This window comes from Apostichopus japonicus, chromosome 8 (assembly GCF_037975245.1).
Source record: "Apostichopus japonicus isolate 1M-3 chromosome 8, ASM3797524v1, whole genome shotgun sequence".
Lineage (NCBI taxonomy): Eukaryota > Metazoa > Echinodermata > Holothuroidea > Aspidochirotida > Stichopodidae > Apostichopus > Apostichopus japonicus.
The window spans coordinates 34,272,748-34,296,469 of NC_092568.1; the positions used below are offsets into that span (position 1 = coordinate 34,272,748).

A 23,722-nucleotide genomic window follows, 5' to 3' on the forward strand; every position below is an offset into this window, starting at 1 on the left:
GATCTGGGGGTACCAAAACCAGAAATTTGCTTGTACGCTGCGCGCTAACCTATGGTGGCGCTCCGCTTAGATAGTAATACGCGCCCCCGGGTTAGAAAATCCTGCATACGCCCCTGGTTAAATGCAGCTTTTCAAGGCCTGGGCAGTGCCATTTACTGCAATCTGGGAGGCAATATTTGCCAAAAAATTCTTGTGCACTGCACTTCGCGCCAACTTATGGTGGCGCTCCACGTAGATAGTGAGCCAGCAGTTATGACTTTTTATTTCATCAATGGCCTGCAACCCAGGCGCGTAGCCAAGGGGGGGGGGGGGGGGCGAAGGGGGCAGCCGCCCCCCCTTGAGCATATTTTTTACAAAAATTTTTGAGGTTTTTATGATATCGCTAGTATTTTCAAAAGAGAAAATGCTAAGATACAACTAACAAGGCATGGGAAGTGCCATTTCCGGCGATCTGGGAGGCATTTACAGCCAAAATTTTCTTGTACGCTTCGCGCCAACTCATGGTGGCGCTACGCTTAGATAGTTTGCAATGCCGAATCTACAGTTTCGCCCCTCCCTTGGCAAATTCCTGGCTACGCGCCTGCTGCAACCCCCCCCCCCCCCCCACTTCTGACAAGAAATCTCCGCCACTGTTATTGGTGCTTTGGTAGTCATGGGCTACGCTGTTGTTACGGCCCTTGGAACAGGAAGCGAGAACTTGAAGAAATAGCATATACAATACAATACGTAGTAACAAGTATCGGTGAAACATAAGTATAATTTCTTTCCTGAAAAGCATATAACATGGGAGCAATGAACAGGTACTTGGCCAGCGTGAGAGTCATACCAATACATACGTTTGCTGGTATAATTAAAGTTTCTTATGGTTTGTTTTTCAAAAGAATACATTATTTCTATCATTATTTTCAGAGACTAAAACAAAATCCTTCAAAACTCTTTTGGATCTTTTGGGGATTATTTCTGGAGTTCAAATCAGAAATGTGGCTGTGAGTATATTTCTTCCTTGTTACTATCTTGTCCATTTATAGTAAACAGATTACTAGATATTAGCAACTTTCGTTGTTTGGACCTACTCCAAGTGTCTTTGAATCTGATCTAGATCGTGAGGAAATGAAAATGTTACAACCAGTAATGAAAAACAGACTACCTCAAGCATTTTTAGTAAAATCTCTATCTCCCTAAAAGAACAATTCAGACGCCGGTAAAGGTGAAATTGGAGGACAGATTTGGTTTCTGTTCCTTCGTGTCAATGATTTGTCCAGATCACTTTACGTTCCTCGAGCAACATTGGTAGTTTTTGTAGACTGATATAGTGCTGTACATTTGACTGCTTTTCAATGATGCATTAATCTTCAACTTAATTATTTTTAATGTGCTGCTTACAGTCGATTGGAGGGAATATCTTGGCAGATCGACCAAACTCTGACTTGAAACTCTTTTTCATGGTCGCTGGATGCAGTGTAAAGCTTAACTCTTGTTCAGGTATGTACCATTTGAAGTTCTATAATGTCTTTACCATATACGATTCTTAAATGACACTTTTCCAGAGTGCTAATTAAGTTTCATTTGATTTTACAGCTTCACGAAAAGTAGCGTTCAAGGAAATGTTCTCTGAAGATGGGAAACCTGTTCTTGGAAATGATGAGGTCTTGTTGGGGATTTTGTTACCATTCAGTGAGGAGGTAAAATATAATTTTCGTATACAACTTCTCCTATACCCTGGTACACATTGTCCACCTTTCAAATAACTTATCATCTGGCAACACACTTTTGTATTGCTTTTGTCTTTAGGCATTCATAAAAGTTGTGAACATATTGCCATTTTTAATGTTTTACAGTTCGTGAAAGCCAAATTGGAATGAAATAATTAAGTAAATAACTCAATTGACCTCCACACACACACAAATGTGTAGAATGATGATAATTACATTTTTAAACTTGGCTGTATCAATCATCCTGAATAATTATGGTTGTGCTAGACATTATTGAGTCCGCACTCATCTGAAATATTAATCATTCATCAACGCAGAAGCTATCGTGTTCACTCTTTACAATGGATAAGCTATCATATTAACTCTCTGTATTGTGGGTAAGATTTCATCTGCCTTTTCAAAGTAGATATGGTATTATATGTGGTCTACAGAATAGATAAGCTATCATCTTTACTCTTTAGAATGGATAAGCTATCATGTTCACTTTCAATCCTTCCAATTTAACGAATATGCTCTCGTCTGTAATATTTCTTGTTGGTCCGAAGGTAATTTATTTCCAATCTGTATTATAAACAAGCTACCGTTTCTACCCGTAGTCCCATAAGCAATCATTGCTACGCAGAATATACTCTTACCATGGTAGTTTTCTCCTTACTCTGCAGAATGAACACTTCTCCTGCTTCAAACAGTCAACCAGGAGGGGCAATGATGTAGCCATTGTGAATGCTGCTATGAAGGTACGATTTGAAAGCACATCGGATGTTATTGAAGAGTTGATTCTGATCTACGGTGGTTTGTCTGCCTCTATCAAACAAGCAGAAAAAACAATGACGAATTTAAAGGGAAGGTATGGTTGTTGTTTATTACATACTATATTATGATATGTTGTTATGTGTTTAAATACATGAATGTGCCCTCCTTACATGTATGTGTAAGAATTTGTAGAGGTACTGCATCTCTCCATTATAATATATTCAGGAATCAGATAATGTAATTCTAAAAGTTGTCAAAAATGTAGCTTTAGTTTGCAGGTGTCAGAGAACAGAATAAAAGTATTTAAAAGTTGTAGATCTCATTAAAAAGTTTACTAATCAATAGAATGTCCTTCTGCTACGACGTTTTGAATACCATTATTCGGGGAGCTTGGCGGTGAAGGTCAAGCTGCGGTTTGCATTTACCTACAACAAGCTAAGATATGGATGGACAACATGATGCAAACCAGCTCTGTCATCTTGATCAAGTATTTAACAACTTTTAATTAATCTTTCTCTCTTGTAAAATGCCAAACACTTTCTCAAACTTCTTTAACTTGGAGAACACTCCCTCAACTTTGTGTTGCTATTTTGCTCAGGAAATGGGAAGCTGATGTTGTTGATGATGCCTGTGTATGTCTACTTGATGATTTATCCCTACACTGTGGTTCGCCTGGGGAAATGGAGAAGTATAAACAATCTCTTGCTCTAAGTTTCTTCTTCAAGTTTTACTTGAAAATTGCACAACAATTATCAGATAAGGTAAACAAGTTTCAAACATTTCAATAATAGTTGTCAAGATATTTTGATTCCTTAAAAATTAAGAATACTTTAGTACCCTAATACAATCTCAGTTATAACTAAAAGCTGTCTGTTCTTGGAATATCTAATATTCAGAACCATAGAAAGATGCAATTTCCTCAATCAATAGTGTTTCTGTTAAGCCATTGGGCATTTTTTTTGACATCCTAGGCAAATTACAAAGTAGGACAGAACTACAGCATGTTAGGGCCTTTAATATTAAGAAGATCGATTCCATCCCGGGGGACTTACCTTCTCTTGGTTCTTCCTACCTGTTATTCCTGCAACTGCCTTCCTCTATCTCATAACAAAACTTGCTCCTTGCAGACATGAGAGTAATTAACGTATTATGAGTAAATTGTTACGCTAGTTTGCTTTTCTAGATTTCTTTTCACATTGCAATTGTTCTTCTCATACATTTTAAAGGTCCCAGGAGATAATCCGCCAATCCCCTCAGAATGGAAAAGTGCGGTTGGAGAAGCTGAGAAAGTTTCCTTTCAGAGCACGCAATTGTTTCAGGTATAAACATGGGTGGACTTATGTAAAGATATTTCTGATGAATAATCAACAATTTTTTTTTGTCCATAAGTCTCCTTTAGTCGGGCCATTATATCCTTACACAAAATTATACTCCTATTTACTCACGTGAAAATGCTGGATGTGAATTCTACCCGTGAAAAATGAAACAATATGCACGTGGAAATGCCGCCAATACGCGCAACCTGCTGGCTAAAACGCACTTAAACAGTCTGAATACGCACTTCAGGTTAATAAAAAACGCACAGAAGAAACGCATATTGCATGAATAGTACATTAATACGTATATAAAACGCATAAGGAGGCACCTTTAACGCGCGTGAAACTGCTGTATGTGCGTCTACGGGTGAAAAATGAAATAATACGTACCTGAAAATTCAGTTAATAAGCACAACATACAACCTACTGGCCTAGTGTAAGATTTAATTTAACTTTTAAATAATGTAGTGGGTCATAATGCTTTAAGTTAACCTTACTGTTATCTTGGAAAGTTTTACATCGAAGTCCTGGTGTCTGGAGGGTCCATACAACAGTGTTTATTCAGAGAAGAGAACATGTCTAAGTAGGATTAGAGGTGAGAGTAGAGTGTGTCGGGAGGGAGGGGGGTGGGGTAACGCGTAGCGTCTACTTTATCATCAACGTCGCTGTAACATCATCACTGCAAAACTATATTTGATGTTTGCACACTATATATGTAGAATATTAACTAGCTTCTTTGGTGTACCACTAGGATGTTGTAGATGGACAACCCGCGATTGATCCTGTTGGAACTCCAAAACCAGTTAAGTCCTCGTTACAACATGCAACTGGAGAAGCTAGATATGTAGATGACATAGCTCCACCAAAGGGTGAGTATCTTTCTTAAACCAAAGTTACATATGTTTATTTTTTCTGAGTTCTAGTAGATGTTTCACCTCTCCAAAATAATCTTCAAACAGGAAAAGCAAGAATGTCGATAGTAAACATTTGAAAAACCTTCTTCTAGCTGTTGCCATGGAGAGATACTACTTTAATGCAAATCGCAAGATATGTTAGACGTTTACTGTCATGTCCGTACGGTTTCTATATTGCAAATATATTTAGATGTTTGAATATATCTATATATGATTGAAGCTTCTGCTAACAAACTGTCACCACTGTGGCAATGTGGTGTGGCCGGATGTTAACACTTCTAATTTGTTGATCATGGTAATATAAGTTTTTTGATGGTTTGTGTGTAAACTATTAACTGGATATCTTCACGATGGCAATCAAAATCTTCTCCTCCCCCCCCCCCCAACAAATAACATATGTTACTACTGGTTCTTGATAAATCGTAAAATTCGTATTAATACCTGTCACAACTCTGCCTCTTTACTTCAGATGAACTGTTTTTAGCATTTGTTCGTATCAAGTCACCACATGCGAAGATAATGTAAGTCCTTAGATACGTAATTTACTAGTCTGGTTAAACCGTATCTATATACATCATTGGTTATTTTCGCTGATCACATAACATGTGATATGTGAAATGGTTCATTCAGGACAATAAATGTTAATGACAGCCTTCATATATATTTTCACAGCCGTTTTGTACCTTCCAACATGTCAGTAAGATCGTTGTTTTAAAAATTCTTACAAGACATTTTGATTACATAGTTCCAGTGATTTTTAAAGAAAGCAAGGAATGTGTTATAATGAACTGACACGAATGCACCACAAGAGATAGTATGAGTGATTTAGGGATGAAATTAACACTTGAAACCACAAATTAATTCAAATGTAATATTGAATTTGCATGAAACAAGACTAAAACAAGAATATTCAGTACAAGTTAAGATGTCACAAAGTTTGCTTGGTTACAATCGTGTTTACTGTTTGATATCGCACTGAACCTGAGTCAGCACGGTTGTTATTAATTTAACGGGGTGCCTCGTGTTCACACTGGCTACTTTCAGCTGTATTAATCTTCATTCAATGCAACTGAAAGTCATACCTCCCTTCCCCCACATAATTCTCATTGTGTGTGTCTGTGAATTTTCTACCCCTTACAGATCCATTGACTTTTCCGCAGCTCTGGCAATGCATGGTGTAGCCGGGGTTGTGACAGCTGATGATGTTCTTGGTACAAACTTCTTCCAATCCGTCGGAGACTTTATCTTTGCTGTAAATGAGGTAGGTCTGATAATTAGACGGATGGTTCCTATCATTGTATACACCTGTTCCTTTCTAATAAAACACATTCTGATATGTACCTCAAAGTGAAATAACTATATATATAACTAATAATAAATATTTACCAGTTGATCACCTGTTTTGCATGTATGTATTCCAGAGTATATAGCCTCGTTTGAACTTGGTTCGAAATAGGTTAAGATGATAGCTTTCATTATGTCCATAGGTGACCTTCCCTGGTCAACCAATCGCTGCCATCTTAGCTGTGGATGAAGAGACAGCACGAAGAGCAGTCAGATTCGTGAAAGTGGATTACGAGAATTTGGACTTTACCCTGACAATTGAGGTAACTCAAAGAGTTAACTTTATTTAACCTACGGCAGGTGCCAAATTCTCTCAAAGATCTTAAATATTATTTTGCGGTAAGGATGAACCAATATCTTATCAGAAGATCAAAACTACTAACCCTTGAGGATTAACATATGTCAATTGTGATTTTAAAAAGAATTAAAGCCGGCTCTGGGTATGAAAGAGACACTTTTACTTCAGAATGAGAGTCTTACTGGCTGAATCTCGAATCCTTTATCCACACATTAATGTCTCCATTGTGCAAAATGTTATTAAGCAAAGAATATGGCACCAATGATAAATCTATCAGACACTGGTAGCCTATGCGTGCTTGATAATGTTAGTTTCAGAAGAAGTGAGGTTGGAGTAACTTTCAATCATTATGTTTACAGGGATATTAAATGGTAATACTGACGAAAACCAGACCATGTGCTTCAAGTTCTAAACAATTTAAAGACGTTTATAGAGACAGTAAAATTGGTTACAATAATGAATTTTCTTGAGGGGTGGAGGGGGGGGTCAACAAAGAGCATTTGTTTACTACATTTTTTCTTTAGATCAACATCTGTTAAGTGATAGTTGTTAATGATAATTGTTCATGCCAAAGCCCACAGAACGACTGTCATGTCATTAACACATATGGATATAAGTAACCCGGGTACGATTTTTTTCCCAAACAGCTTTGCAATTATGTAAATAGTCGCTCAAGATTGGTCGGAAAAGTAACGTCATCACCATAGAAACCTTCACTTTGAGGTTACCAAAATGTTTGCATCCATTCGTTGCAACAAACTCACGTATTGTACCGATTCAAACAATTCCGGCTATCATGTTTACCATATATTCATTCAAAACTCGTGAACTCGGGTTGTCATGTTAATACTAGTGTTTCCATTCATCGAAAGGAATTTCTATTTCAATAGAACGGCTCACGAATCTTGGAAAACCTGAACACGAACCCAAATGGATTGTAGCGTACGTATCATAAATAAGGTCAACATGTGATTCAAGCATTAAAAGTAAAGTTAGGGCGTTAATTGTAACAAGTCAAACAACAAGACCAAAATTAATCTGTTCAGCGTAAGCATCATGTTTCTGTGACGTCAATTCATGTTCTGACATTTTATGACCTATGGACCTTATCATTCTTCTGACTCAGAGTATGTCTTCCAACTTCCCAGCGATGGTCATTATTGATGCTGACGTCACGAGCAATCTGATTGGCTGATAAGTCTGTAATTGCAAACCTGTTTGGGAAAAAAATTCGCAACCCGGACTCTTGCTTTAAATTCTTTGTCTTTCCTTTCCAGTTCTAGATTCCTGATAAGATACTCTTTCCGTTTCCTGAAAATAGCTGGCTCTTACAATTAAAAATTAACTCACTCGCCTAGTTTGGCACTACAGAATAATTGCAGAAAAATTTAATTATGCAGTGCTGCATTAGTCAAAGAGAAGGAGTGAAATGTGTTCAATTCAAATTAAAATTTGTAGAGGGTGTGTTATAAGGCCCTAGACGGAAGATGTAGAAATTCTGCAATTCGATACAATGTAGTTCCAAGTATGTTTTGTTTGCCCATCAGTACTATATGTCAGAGTTGTGTCTTTAAGTTGCTGATATTCACAGGAAGCCATAAGGAAGAGTAACTACTTCCCCTATGACCGAGAACTTGTCGTCGGGGACGTGGATGGGGAGTTTACCAACTCGGATCATGTGATTAATGGTGAAATGAGGATCGGAATGCAAGACCATTTCTACATGGAAACCCAGTCAGCCCTTGTTAATCCAGGAGGGGAACATGGCGAGTTTGAAGTATTCACTGCTAATCAGAGCTTACATGAGTCTCAGGTGCTCAACTTAAAGTTATTCATGAACTTGACATGATTGTATGTCTTATCTAATACTATGCTATATGATGTTATATTTTAGAAACACCAATACGAAACAAGAAATATCTATTTATTTTAATGAGCGAGGGTATAGAAGTAAATTTCAACTACCATTGGCGAACGTTTGGTTAAGGAGGTGTTCAAATGCAAAATGGTACAATATTTTGCAATTTTTACAACTTTTTAGTCTGTATCGCACTTACATAGTCTAATGTGCCCTGGGCTTTGTTTTAATATTCTGTCTATAATGGTGATATTATTTAGGTTCTTGTGATATGTTACTCCTAGGTTTGTGATCAAGTGCAAGTAAATAAGCCAGTAATTAATAGATGAATCTGTCAGGTTCTAAGAATGACAAAGACATTTTCTTCGTGTTGATACTAATTACATGGAATAGAAAATTTACCAAATCAAGCTGCAACTTGTAATGACAAGGATGTTTTCTCGGTAGATGATTATCTCAGAGGTGCTGGGTGTTCCGTCAAATCGCGTCGTCTGTCGCAGCAAAAGGATCGGTGGTGCGTTTGGCAACAAAGGGTTGACAGCTTGCTTTCATGCCGCCAGAGCAGCCGTGGCTGCAAACAAGTCAGTTGATTATCACTTTGTCTCTGTAGAATGGACTTCTGTATATAACTAATTGAATATCTTAACATTTTGACCATATATACCTGCTGATCGGCGATTGTGCAGAAAACCTTTCTGATATTAGAGATATAAAAACATTAGAAACCACGATCGTAATTAATAACAAAAGTGTGTATTCGTTATGATGCTCTAAATCGACAATCACGATAGAAGGTGACAGGTATCATCAAAAATCATAAAATCCCCAACTAACACTTATTTGCTTATACGCAAATACACAAATTTGCAAGTTATCGATGTTCCTTTTGTGTTGTTTCTATGTTAAATATAAATGTAGCATCCCTCGCTAATTTCTCGTGCTCATCACCGTACCATAATTCGTCAAAAGAGAAGGAAGTGGTTCAAATTGTGGCAGCAGTTCAGCTGACAGATGATATTCTGCAGCCCTCTGACATCCATGTTTGACGAGTGAACACATGAATATTTCTGCTAATATGTAAAAATGAGAAAGTTATATCAAAATGACAGGTCCTTCAAGGAGGATGCGTCTCAACAGGCCTGGGTTGGTTTTAAAGTACCCTAGCGCATATTCAATTTTGTTTTCTTTTGCTTAAATCTTGAATTTTTATCAAAATGTAATGTTGAAACTGTTTTCAAACGGATATGTCGTTCTATTATGGCAAATTATAAAATAGTCTGCTAAGCCGACTCGGGTTTATTCAGTCTACTGTTTTCACATGTGAAATGTTAAAATTTTGTTACCATCACATTTCTAGTTGTCCAGTTGTACACTGGGATTTACCTAATTGCTGCAAAGTAGTTCAGAGAATAATGTTGATCTTCAGGTTCAATTGCTCTGTACGTGCTGTACTTGAGAGACACGAAGACATGATATCTACAGGTCAAAGGCCATCTTACCTTACCAACTATAAAGTGGGATTCAGCAAAGAAGGCAAGCTTCATGCTTTGGATTTGGAAGTTTATACTAACTGGGGAAGTTCTCCAATACTGAGTACAGACGTAAGTGCCACTTCTGTATATATATTTTATACAAAGGAATGAAGAATGTTTGAGTTAAAATCATATGTATAACGAACGACAAACAACAAACAGGTTCCAGTAAACCAATGTTTGTGTAACATCTTATAATAAAGACTGGTTGCCCACTATATATTTAATGAAATAAGAAACGACTGTTTCCAATTGTAAAGTTAACTCTCACCCTTAACCTTTATCCCTCATTTGTATATCCGAAATGCTAAGACGATATAGGAATGATGCGCTTTATTTTTGTAACAATAGTTAATCTTTATGTTCACTGATGCATGTTAGCTGTCGGCGAGCCCTGGCTCGCTTGTAGAGAAGGCTAGTTGAGTTGGCCACGAGGTGCTAGAAGTACGTTTGATTAAATATATGTAACGCACGGTTCCAGTGTTGTACATAGTACTTTTGATTAAATATATGTTACGCACAGTTTACGGTGTTGTAGGCTACATAGTATAATTTTGTATCCTTCCGAACGCTACATTTACCGTAATCGGCCTCGCTAACATTTGCATATTTTGGTGATTCCTCCACACTCTTAATTAAAGAAATCTGATGTAAGATATATTTGACCAAATAGTTGTAATGTAGTCAGCCTAGCATATTTTTGATGGAGTAAGTTTATATATTACAGATAACTTGACCTTTTCCAATTTATGAACCACAAGTTCTTTTCCAATTTTCTGCTTGTATTTGGACAGCTAATGCATGCTCTCATGGATAATGTTGACAATGTCTACAAGTATCCAAACTTTCGAGGCAGGGCAAAGATCTGTAAAACCAACCTACCACCAGGTGTCCCAATGAGAGCAGCTGGTACAGCTTCGGGAATGGTGATACAAGAAACAATCTTGAGCCACGTAGCAGTCACCCTTGGAATCCCAGAGGAAAAAGTAACATCGCAGTCAATTCTCTACTATTTGCATTTGCAAAAAAAGTATTTGGAAATAGTCCTGCCATTGTTTATGTTGTAATTATTTTGCAGCAGCATCCACCAAGACTGACAGAATTTGATTAGCCACCTTAACACACCTTGATGGCTTTAGTAGAGACTGTATATATTTTTTCAAATGCATTCTACTGTTGGAAGATGAAAATTGGTCGTATGGTTTCTGCTTCATATCTAAATTTTGAAAGTACCAAATGCAGTTGGTTGTTTTCTTCTTAAGGAACCGCTACCGTTCCACCTCTGTCTCCTCTATATATCGCCATCATCTACGTCAACTTCCATTTGTAGTGTACCATAAATTATTTATTTCAAGTTCACTCAAATGTCTAAAGTAAATTGGTAAAAATACCTATGCATGCTACATATACCTATACAATGATTCTAATTGTAGGCTAGGAACTGATATACTTGGTTTGAAAAGTAACGGATTTCTTCACGATAACAGGCATCTGTTATGTTATTACGACAGTAAAATTACAAATACTTTTTATGTTATTTGCTCCATTTATTTGGTTGAAGGAGGTGTTAAATGACATGGAAATGAGCAAAAAGTGTGTATAACCTTAATGATATTCTTTATGAGGATTTTAAATGACACATTTGCTGTTCATATATGCAGATTCGTGAACTTAACTTCTACAAACCAACTGATGTGACTCATACCTATGTGAGTCTGAAAGGCTGGACATTGGACAGGTGCTGGGAGATCTGCCTTCAAAGAAGTGATTTCTTCACAAGGAAATTAGCTGTGGAAGATTTCAATAAGTGCGATTTAATTTCGTTATTACTTTTTTTATGACATTTTGGGGGTTCAAGTTCTTGGGACAAACATGATTTTGAGCCAATTTGTTTGGGGGCCAAATATTTTATAATTGCAATAACTGCACAACCTTCAATCGTATTGTACTGGGATTCCAAGGGCGTAGGAACCGGGGACTGGGGCGCCAGCCCCCCCCCCCCCAGTGAAAAATATGGAGAGGCGGAAGTATCATTCCGCTCCCCCCCCCCCCCGCTTCGCAAGTCAGAAAACCCCTTTTTCATTTCCAAATGAGAAAAAAATCTCATTTGGAGCACCAAATTGCATCTGAGGCCACCTGGAAATGCCAAAACATTCCAAAGGGGTGGGGGACACCCCCTCCCCCAGGCCGGCCATCAGTCTTCAGCCCCCCCCCCACTCAAATGTATCTTCCTACGCCACTGTGGGATTCAGTTGATGGTGTATAGCTGGTACATGTGGGGTTATATTTGTTAGGTTCATTTGGGTCCAATATGTTGTCAGACCTATATTGGGGAAGAGTGGATCCTAAATTGTGTAGTGCAAAACATGACTTATTGGGTGGAGCTAAATAGTTTGCGTGCTCAAGTTGGACATAGCAGTAACTTAACTGTACAATGACCGCTTTAGAACATACCCATCTGTAGGGATTTGATACCATGTATTCCTTTGTCAACTATGATATTTCATATTCTACTAAGCAATGAACCATGGTGCCCGTTCGGCTCTTGTTGGCTTACCAAAGTTGACAGGATAACACCATGCTCTGAATGATAGGGACTCTTGCGTAGTTTGCATTGTAATGTAAGTGGTATCATAACGATGTAATGGGAGCGATGTGAAGAAAATAGACATAAATCTGTTATGCCTATTGTTCAATTAATTTCGTATTGTCATATGTTTTGTATTATTTTCAAACATTACTTTAAATCGACAGAAAAAATCGTTGGAAGAAGAGAGGATTGTCCATTGCACCTGTAAAATACCCAATCGGAATGACAAAGTCCGTTGCAGAGGTATTTCAATCACTCTTGCTCACATTTTCCGACATTTATAGTAAAATCCACTTCGGAGACTCGGAAACAATGCTTAATCTCAGTGAAGCGGACTTGATTGAAAAGATCTCTTAGGAGCGTTCTGATTGGTTGACGACCAGACGTGTGAAAATTAACAACTGATCGGTAGTGAAACTTAGGTTGCTGAAATGTGCAACTTTTGAATGGTACCGTACAAAGCTAATGTTAGTTCGAATATATGTATGAATAAGGGAATGTGCAGGTATTTTGCCATGAAGTGTCTGGCGGGGATTCTACAAAGGAATTCTCATTGAATTTAGAGACTGCAGTTTACGCGGTTCTAAATATGACGAATATGACAGGGCGTGTGTGGAGATCCACATTTGGTGATAGCCTTTGTGTGCAGAAGTTTTTGTCTTCTGATATTAATCTAACAATGCAGTTTTCACTAAATGTTAGTACCATCTAGTGACTTTGACTGAAAATTGAAAGATGTGACTTTATTTTTATTAATTGAATGCTACTTATTCATTTCAATATATTGTAATAATTTTATTGTGTACTGCCAATTATGTTTCAGGGAGATCCTCCGAACGATATAGGAAAATGTAGTGGCAAACCTCAATTAATTGCCACATTAATTTTTAATAGCCTATGAAATTGGTCTGTTTCAAACATCTTGTAGAGCTCAGCTCTGGTGCACATATATACCGACGGTGCTGTCTTGATCAGCCATGGAGGGATTGAAATGGGTCAAGGGTTGTTTACCAAGATGTTGCAGATCGCCAGCAGAACTCTACGCATACCTGTAGAGAAGATCCATTGTGCAGAAACAAGTACAAACACAGTAGCAAACAATGCGGTTACTCACGGAAGCATTGGAACTGATTACAATGGACCTGCTGTGAAGGTAACGTTAGCCTAATATGAACCAAACACACCGGTTGGTTTTTTTTTTGCTCGACCAATGGTTCTAAGTGATTAACTTTCAATTAAATTATGAAATTGTATCATCTACATTAAGTTATAGTAAAAAATAGTATAGTTAGCCGAACAGTATTAAAAACTTTTATCAAAGATAATTGCAAAAGACAATAATTTTATTTGTTACTTTTTGAACATATATTTAGAGTAGTCTTTATTGGTTTCTGCAGGATGCCTGTGAGACATTACTTCACCGTCTGGAACCTTACATGATGGAGAATCCCAAAGGATCATGGGAAAATTGGGTACAACATTTTATTTTCGCAGATTCTATGGTTACATAAATCCGTTCATGAATGTATAAAAATATAATGCATAAGAAATAAGAAAATTGTAAATTAATGGACTTCTCGTGAGTTCAATAAAATACTGTAACAATATGATAATTACTTTTGTCAGAAACAATAGTGTAACATTTGGTAGTTAAATGTCGAATTGAGAAGTTATGCGTGTATGATCATATAGATAGTCCCTGAAAATTATATAGCGCTTGCTAAAAAGAGTGAAACTGACTTACAGATGGAGACACCGTCCAAGCAAACTTTTATAATGAACCTTAATATTAATAATGATAACAACAATAACAATAATAATAACGAGAAATATTAGTATTTGACATGTAAGTTAGTTTCACGCTGCTTAAGCGACCACAAATGGGCTTATGATTCACATTTTCACGTAGCTTCCAATTCAACATTTTAACGCGAATTTCAACATTTGTGGCTTAAAAGTTCCACTTTCCAGTATCAACATTACGGCACTCCTTGTTCATTTGCTTTAATTCTGATCAGATCACTGCTGCCCACGCGGATCGAGTCTGCCTATCCGCAACCGGTCACTACAAGTGAGTTAACACAGTATGTTTACATTAGATCTTCATGTAGCAGTGATACTGTTGAGCCCGTAGTTATGCATAGGGAATCTCTTGCAAAGCTTTGTAAGGAAGCATAAATTTGATCGTTTGTCTAGAGTTAGCTAGAGCCATCGTGTTACCGTATTCATGTGCATATGTAGCCGACCAATCACACATGGTACGTGAAATGTGGCACAATACATGTCTTTCCGTTCAAGTTAAGATTGTAAGTGGTGTTACAGCCAAAATTATTTCATAGTTAAATACCACATTGAGTCACAGATTTTGCTAACAGCATCACGAAAATTGTTTAAATTATCATTTTCTGTAATATATTTTAATGTTTAAGGGTACCAGATGACTACTATACCCTCAATCCAGGGTTGGGTCAATTGATGGCAGCTACTTATTTCTGTTTTGGTGCTGCCGTCTCTGAAGTTGAGGTTGATTGCCTTACTGGAGACCATCGTCTTATTAGGACCGATATCGTTATGGATGTTGGTGATAGCATTAACCCTGCAATTGACATTGGGCAGGTGAGTTGCTTAAACTACTTGACTAGATCAAGGGCGTAGGAACCGGGGGGCTGGGGGGGGCGCCAGCCCACCCCCCCCCAGTGAAAAATATGGGGGGGCGGAAGCCCCCCCCCCCACTCCGCAAGTCAGAAAACCCCTTTTTCATTCCAAATGAGAACAAAATCTCATTTGAAGCACCAAATTGCATCTAAGGCCAGGTGAAAATGCAAAATTCCCTACAAAATGGAGTGGGTGGGTTGAAGTGTGCTATATTGCACCAAATTGCATCTGAGGCCACCTGGAAATGCAAAAAAAATCAAAAGGGGAGGGGGACACCCCCTCCCCTTAGACCCCTCCCCCAGGCCGGCCATCAGTCTTCAGCCCCCCCCCCCACTCAAAAGTACCTTCCTACGCCACTGGACTAGATGGATGAAATATGAAATATGATATATATATATATATATATATATATATATATATAGATATATATATATACATATATACATATATATATATATATATATTTTCCTTTCTGTGATCATTGAATTAATGAATCTCATTCTGTGAATATCAGATAGAAGGCGCCTTCATTCAAGGTTACGGCATGTACGTTCTCGAAGATTACCGATACTCTCCAACTGGAGAGCTTTTAACTATAGGACCAGGAGGCTATAAGGTACCACTGTGTAACAATGTACCATCAATTTTCAACGTCAGCCTGTTGCACAGCGCTCCCAATCCAAGAGCCATATGTTCATCTAAGGTAAGAAATTTTTAACTCTCAAACCAGTGGATTAGTCTCTTTGGTTTGGAGTCTCTTGCTCAGTTTTTGTGTGTAGATGTTTAAAAAAAGTTCATAACTTGCTAAGATGTTTGGTATATATGCTCATTCACTTCATTTAGTTTCCAGCAATGTTCTATATATGTAGCAATTATGTTGCATTAACTTGAAATTTGTGAAGAGTGGTAACTAAACTTGTATTAATTGGCCAAAGGCTTAATTGTTTCTTTAACAAATTGTGTAATTGGGTGACAATGATACTTACGAAAGATATTAATATGGGTTTTTTAATGTGGGATTTATTTTTTAAATTGATTGAATGATTATTTACTCAAGTTTTCTTTAAAATTGAATTTGAAAAATATGTGTTTCATTAGAGGAAAGCAAATGTTTATGTATCTTTCTTTCTTTCCATGATACTAGGCAGTTGGAGAGCCGCCGTTTTTACTCGCTTGTTCTGTCTTGATGGCAATTAAAAGTGCCATATCCTCGGCAAGGGCTGATGAAGGTCTGACTGGATACTTTCCAATGTTCATACCAGCAGTCCCTGACAGAATCAGACTCGCTTGTCAAGACAAATTTACCAGAAAGGTAAATAAAAATGACAAAGATGTGAAAGATGTGAAATGACTTTCAATGTGTAAAGTTTTCCTAGGCTGGAGAATTTTCCTTCTTCCCTGATGTTGTGTGATTATCTTACGAAAAAATCTTGCATTGCAATTTCCATCTAGATATTTATTATGTGGATTCGATATCCAAAAAGTCGTTATTGTGGACACACGTTATCCGAAAACATTGGCCTCATAGGTTTCCCTTGTATGTGCATAGTAAAGAACATGAACTTACACCAACACAGAAAAGTACATGCCGAAGCAGTTTTTACAACACTGTATGTCACATAATGAAAAACAAAAACCCACACTATCATTTATGGTACCTGAGATTCTTTTTGAACCAGACATGTCCCACAAATGTCAGAGAATAGATCTTCAAATTCAAATCTGGTCATAATACTTTGATATAATTGATTTATATCTTTATCAAAGGAGTGTCTTATACCATTTGCGTCAGCAACGTTGCATTTGCAGCAATAATCGGGATACATGTGAAATATAGAACACTGCATCTTTTGGAAAGCAAATTATGTTGATTTTATTTGAATGATGCATTCATCCAGATATTTATGTGAATGTTTGTTATATTATACCCGATGAAAACTGATATAGGTATAAACCACCAGTCACCCTGGCAGCACTAAGCAAGATATTACGTTTATAACCTACAGGGTACTATTTACATGCACAAAACGCGGTGTCAACACTGTAAGAAAAGCCATAATTAAGCGGTTTTGGTGTGTGTTGGCAGCGCTATATTAGCACCAGTTTATAAGTTTATCAAGTAAATTGTACAGTATTTTGCATTACATATCAAAAGTGACTTGATTGCGTAAGACTACCAACCTTGTTGCAAGGATTGCCAAAGATATTTTACCACAGCTCGGCAGAGTTTCCAATTTAATTATGAAGAGTGATTTTAATTTGTATATATTCATTGTCAAGTAAAAACTGTACATGTTATGCAAATTATCTTCCATCATGGCAATTGTTCTTGTCATGTTGTTTTCTAATTCTTCTTTCAGATTTCAAAGCATGGGAATGGAAGGAACCAGCAAGCGTTCATACGTCCATAGTCAATTCTTTCGATCAATCAATCAATTTCCAATAACTATTTAGTCGTAGTATAACAATCATAGGCATGTTTAATTTCATGATTGTACACATTTGAGTCACTTTGTCTTTGCAGCTTTTATGTTGCTTACCTTTTTTCTGTTCCTATTTTTCATTTCATTCCAAATACTAATAATTTCCATTAAGAAGCTCTCGAATGTGCAATCGAGAAAAGAGTCAGATCCAATTGAAATGGTCATATCATACCAGCGTTATTACCTTGTTTGTGCCAGTCTGGTAAACAAATTTGCTTACATCCTTATCGTAGCAGCCTTAATATTATTTGCAATGAAGTAATTTACTTTTTGTCATTTATAACTACTGTGAAATTACTATATATTATAATAATGAAAAATATACACAATCTTTCGTAACTGAAATAAAACAAAGTATATATTGTACCGTAAAACAGAAGTATTGTTAACTGTTTCTAAGTATTAATAGCATGTATTGTAAAAAGTTATGATATCAATTTCATTCCAGCATTTGGTGTTAACATTCATATGATGCTTTTACAGAAAGTACTAAGGATGAAATAGTCATTACATTAAAATGACACCAAAACAGGAGTACTACAACAGATGTAACATAGTAATGTTACATTGTTTTGAGAGTAAAATAGCAAAAAGTTTCACTTTGATTTGAGCATATAGCATTCATATGAAACTTCCAAGAAACGTTATTTTCTTTATCTTCGTGAGCAGCTTTTGAACGTACTAAAAACATTAACTGAATGTAATATAAACAGGAGAACTATCACTGCTTTACAGTAATATAAACATGTAATGTTACTTTGTGTTGGGAGTAAAATAGTACATTTTTCCACTTTTATTTGAACATTGCCTTTACATTCATATGAAACTTTCAAGAAACGTTATTTTCTTTATCGTCGTGAGCAGCTTCGGAACGTACTAAAAGATTAACTAAATGAAATATAAACAGGAGTACTATAACTGCTTTTCAGTAACATAAACATGTAATGTATACTTTGTGTTGAGAGTAAAATAGAACATTTGTTCACTTTAATTTGAGATTTAAAAAAAAAATCAAAAGCACATTTTTGTCTTCATCCAATGTTTTGAATATTATTTTGGTCACGTTTTATTCATGGGTCATAGCATGAGGTGGCAGATTAAATTAAAGTCAGTGGCATGAAGTGCAATCACCTTTTTCATGGTCAACTTAAAACATAGACACATATTAATTGAGTATAAAATGTCTGCTATGTGAGAAGCTACTATGCATACATAGATAAAATAACTTATAAATCCTGGAAACAAAATTAAGAGCCTTAATTTATGCTATATAGAGCAACAATCATGTACAATGCAAGTGTTGCTTGTATGTACCATCACTCAACGATGAGAATACATAGCATCTTGTTTTGGAGTGTACATTCAGATTTGGCCAAATTGCCTTCCTGAGTCAGTCATTTTACTCTGATTCAATTAATGATGAGTTCTAAGATAGGTTTATGATTTTTGAAAACATTAACACATTAATACAAAGTGGTTCCTTCGCCTTCACCAATGTTGCATTATTAGAAGGTATTCATTGTGTTCACAGTATCTTACCTGTTTATCACAGCGATGTCAGTATGTGTAATAATATTATTCATTTGGCGTCCAACTGCAGCCTAGAAAATGTATTATTACTCCTATAATGAAAGAGTTCAGCCCAACGGTACTCATTATTGGAAACAAGAAACACCCTTTTTTATCAACCAAAAGGCAGCTGATCGAATATATGGTTTGGATTGATACATTACTATTATGAATTTCTTCTGTTTACATATCACCTCGACTATGTTATCATCAGCTGAGCATTTATATATAATAAAAGAAGAAAAATCAGTAGCCATTTTGTGTCATTTTACCAATGTGAAAAATTACGAAAATCAACACAGCAAGGTTGCGGAGATGTACATTCAATCCTTAGCAAACGTCATAATCTACTGACGACGCAGATAATCATACCCTGTTATTTTGCTGTCCAATGAATGGCCTTGCAACTCGTTATTCACTTCAAATATTACCTTTTTTCATCGTTCGAAATGAAAGTATCTATGGTAGTAGGGGAATGTCTGCATGGCGGAAGGACAAATAGTACATTTACAATAGAGGTACTTACGCATTAATTGACCCATTTCGTCTACCCTTTTTTACGGGGAGGGGAGGGGGCTGGAGGGCTTTGGTGGTAATCGTAACATTTGCAATTTGTAAGTAGAGTGCAAGTACTCTAATTATAGTCATCTCTTTCGTAGAGGTCAACACCATGCTAAGCCTCAAACCCGCGAAAGCCTTGTCACCCTTTCCAAAACTCCTACTCGATTTAACTCAAAACAACAAATAACTATTTATTTGTCCTGCACACCTCCTGTACCTTTAAACCGGTGTATTGGTGTACCGAGTACCGTGCACATTTGCGACATCATTTTAATGTGCCTTTCAACACATTAAGACATTGTGCAGTGTCTTACTGATATAAACTTTAATACAATACAGCAAGTGTATATAGATTTCATTGCAAATCAATAGAGTTGACACATCGATGACTCATAAACGCGTTATAAGGCAAGCAATTCAACCAAATAGCATACGCCTTGCCAAGAAAGTTTGCTATGAGTTGTATGGATTTATTGTAGGTACGTTTTGCGTTGATATATTAACACATTTGAAAATATGCTAGTAGTGAGCTGCATATGTAAATTCTAATCAGAAAGTAGTTTAATACAAATATCTCCATAACTTTCATTTTAGATATCACCTTGACCGTCTTTTATTTATAAACTTGTCCCTTACTCTCCAAGAAACAAAACTGCAGCAAACGTTGTTTCTTAGCACTTTCTGTGATTAGCTAGCCTACTTATCTTTATTCTCTAAAACTGTTGTGTAACATCTCTTATGTATATGTATGCCCTCGCAGTGACTTCGCTATTTTCCTGATACGTAGGGTACCATCATTTATAAGAAATTATTCACTCCTGCTACATCTAAGCTTAATTAACAACTTCTCCAGCAGAATTAATAGCTGAATCCACAGAGGAACATATACCCTGTTCTTTTACTATCACGTTATTAGCTTGGAAATGTTAAAGGGATTATCAAACATTGCTAGTTATGCTAAATTGTCATTATGGTAGCAATAAGACTTGACACGAAAAATGGAAGTTTCCTTTTTTGTTTTTATTCATGGTGACATATAGACTGACAGATGCAGCCTTAATTTAATTAAGTGTAGTACAATCAAGTGATAGCGATTCCATGGTTTGCTGCATCTTATATTCCCTTTTATAACACTACATAAATTTCTTTGTTTTGTGCCACGTCATTGCCTTAAACTGACACTACTATTCGTCACCTTTGCAAAGTTGAAAACAAAGATCATATTTTGTATTGTGCCAACGGTGAAAGACGGGACAGAGCCAAGAAATAAATGTTTTCATATTTTATTCCTGAGGAGACAATATAATAAGGCACTTTTGAAGAATGTCTACCCACTGAATACATGCAAGGAGCGTATATCAAGCTACGTTTAACCGAGGCCTATGCAAGGTACGTTCTAAGAAAAGTTAGCTGAGACAGAACCTTGGCACGGAAACCACCAGCTTGATCAACCCCTTCGTCCCCTTCATTAAATCTTATAGGTAACCGCCGTCATGACGGTGTTAGGTCAGGTGAATATCGCGATTCCCTATGAAAGGAAATCGCTACAACATATGATTTGCAGAGTAAAGGTTGTGTACTTTATAACCGAGCTGAAAAGAACAGTTAATACATGGTATACGTTTTAAGAAATGTTACCCAAGATTATAGAGCATGGGCACGAAAACCAAACACCTTACCTGATCCGCTTTCAAGCCCTGTCCCCTTTCATCGAGAATGTGGCCTTTGTCAAATATGTATAGCAAGTATGCCGAGAAGGCTAGATAGGATAAAGTGATTCGACAATGGAAAGTTTAGTCTTGTGCTAGAACTTCCCTTTAACTAGAATTCTTATCTCAGATAACACGGATGTCCTTGCACCCGCTAAAATTCATTCAAGAACTAAGGCACCACTCGTATCATTCTTCTTGTTATGCAAACTAAGAAGCATTGGTCTTCTGACTGGAGTCACAATAGGTCTCTACAAAGTTATGTGTATCTTTTGTACATTGTTTCGTAATAGACTTTCTGCTACGTGTGTCTATGTTACAATCAATTAAGTTACTATTACGACGGCGAAGCTTTACGAGGTAAGTCGCATTTGTGTGTTTGTACAAGTTTGTTACTTTTGCTTTATCTGTATATTTTATGTGATTGTCTGTTGTAAACAGGTATATCAGCATCTTAAAAATGTTTTACGCGGCAATATGTAACATTGCCCTCTTTTTTACATATATATTCCAATTTAAAAACGACATTATCTATCTATCTATCTATCTATCGATAAATATTTATGAATTTGTATGTTGGCTCAGAATGTCGGAACCAACCTTTCTTTGTGTTTTGCCGAACAAATCTGAGGTAAAGTAACCCAAAGTTCGTAAAGTAATATATGATAGTCTTCATGTTAAAACTGAGTACTTACAGGTAATGGTCACCAAACAAGTTATTACTTTTGTCCATTAGGGCCTACACCAATCAGGGAAGATGAAAATCGTGTCCGTCTTTGGTTTTCTTTTCCTCTGGGGAGGGGTGTTATTAACGGAAACCGCCCTTAAAATATCACTCTCTATCTTCTCAATTAACATTGACTGTGGAATGAATAAATATAATATACATATATATATATCTATCTATATATATATATATATATATATATATATATATATATATACATACATAGGCGTACCATATTAGAAATTTAATTGCATTTTCACTTTTAAATTTCATTTCTAGGTTAAGTTGCATAGTTAATAATAGTCGCCATGTTGTCACATCGCTCTCTCGCTATTCTGGTCTTGTTTCTGGCATTAACGTCGGTGTGTTTAGCAGGTTTGTATACATTTAAAGAATTTGACGCCTGAAAAATGACCTAATACTTTGTTAAAATGTTAACTGTTTTGAGGACCGGTATATTAATAAAATAAAGACAAAATATTTAACCGATAAACATGACCGAATTTCCTTCTGCATTAGCCCAGCTGTTTGTCAAATTCAAATTTCAAGTTTGTCTTTACAAAATGTAAGTTAAAATTGTATTTGTAGTAACCATATAAAAATCAACCTAAGAAACTTGTACATAATTTACCAATTTATTACACCCACCTTCCCATTAAGTTAGGTTAATTTATTCTGATTGAGAAAGTAACAGGGCACAGGTGGTGGAACGTGACTAGAACTACCTTTGAACCAAAGAGAGTATGATTCATTTTCTATACCAGCTCATACCAGCTATATCAAAATTATGTATTATTATTATCTTATACGAATTAAGCTATATCGATCGTTAATTTTACCAATCCCTACTAGCCCATTTGCCCGTCGGATTCTGGACTAGACTCTTACCTACCCCCCCCCCCCCCCCACTACACCCCTTCTTCCTCCCCATGCCTTGTCCCCACCAAAGTTTCTTTCAAATTGTTCACATTTATAGAAGACTCTTTAGTTTAAGTTGCTAATTTTAACTCAAGTTTGTAGATCTCATCACAGTTTCTTTCATGTCCTGGTAGGTAACCGATGTATGTACGCTGGTGTCATTCCTGTTGACCCTGGCATGGAATTCAGGATTCCTTCTCTTGGCCAGATATGTTCATGCAGTAGAACCGGTGGTATCCTTACCTGTAACCAAACAAGCTGAAACATCATCCCCCTCATTACCATGTATGTATACGCTACACGCACTGTGTATACAAATATTATATTTATATCGAACAGTAGACGTTAATATCTCATTGTCATTTATCTCATTTTCATTATCTCATATTAATATCTCATTATACAGTGGAATGCACGGAGCAGTAGGATTCTATGTACGTCCGTGAGTGGTTGGGGTGGCGGTTAGATAAAAGCAAACGGAATAATCTGTACATTGTCGAAAACTGAACGCGAGCCACGGTCCCCTCCCACCGGACCCCTCTCGCTTCTTGTTTTCTTTCTATCGCGAAAACCTCCATTATTATGCCACATTTATCAAAACTTTGCCAATTCTAGTATGAGCAGAAAACCCTGTATGACAAGTTAATTTAAACTAAAAAAAAAACACCCTCTAAATTAATACGTATATATCACCAAGTCGTAATTGCCACACTGAAAAAATAAACTAGTCAATATTGCCACGGACTAACGTTAAATTAGTCTGTAACGTTAGCCAATGCACAC

The 23,722-nt window shown here is 36.6% G+C and overlaps 1 protein-coding gene across 3 annotated transcripts in view; it reads left to right on the top strand.

The window, feature by feature from the left end:
• LOC139971688 (xanthine dehydrogenase/oxidase-like) overlaps positions 1-19,273 on the top strand; it is a 54,945-nt gene extending 35,672 nt beyond the window's left edge. For all 3 annotated transcript variants that reach the window (XM_071978376.1, XM_071978375.1, XM_071978378.1), the window contains exons 11-33: positions 910-986; positions 1,386-1,482; positions 1,579-1,682; positions 2,375-2,559; positions 3,064-3,226; positions 3,692-3,784; positions 4,533-4,650; positions 5,165-5,216; positions 5,836-5,956; positions 6,183-6,302; positions 7,929-8,150; positions 8,643-8,776; positions 9,622-9,796; positions 10,522-10,713; positions 11,389-11,534; positions 12,482-12,560; positions 13,246-13,470; positions 13,715-13,789; positions 14,336-14,388; positions 14,747-14,933; positions 15,487-15,675; positions 16,117-16,284; positions 17,333-19,273. In XM_071978376.1, the coding sequence (XP_071834477.1) occupies positions 910-986; positions 1,386-1,482; positions 1,579-1,682; positions 2,375-2,559; positions 3,064-3,226; positions 3,692-3,784; positions 4,533-4,650; positions 5,165-5,216; positions 5,836-5,956; positions 6,183-6,302; positions 7,929-8,150; positions 8,643-8,776; positions 9,622-9,796; positions 10,522-10,713; positions 11,389-11,534; positions 12,482-12,560; positions 13,246-13,470; positions 13,715-13,789; positions 14,336-14,388; positions 14,747-14,933; positions 15,487-15,675; positions 16,117-16,284; positions 17,333-17,383 (3,026 nt within the window). In that variant the 3' untranslated portion in view covers positions 17,384-19,273. The remainder of the gene's footprint in view (positions 1-909; positions 987-1,385; positions 1,483-1,578; positions 1,683-2,374; positions 2,560-3,063; positions 3,227-3,691; positions 3,785-4,532; positions 4,651-5,164; positions 5,217-5,835; positions 5,957-6,182; positions 6,303-7,928; positions 8,151-8,642; positions 8,777-9,621; positions 9,797-10,521; positions 10,714-11,388; positions 11,535-12,481; positions 12,561-13,245; positions 13,471-13,714; positions 13,790-14,335; positions 14,389-14,746; positions 14,934-15,486; positions 15,676-16,116; positions 16,285-17,332) is intronic.
• The last annotated feature ends 4,449 nt before the right edge of the window (positions 19,274-23,722 follow it).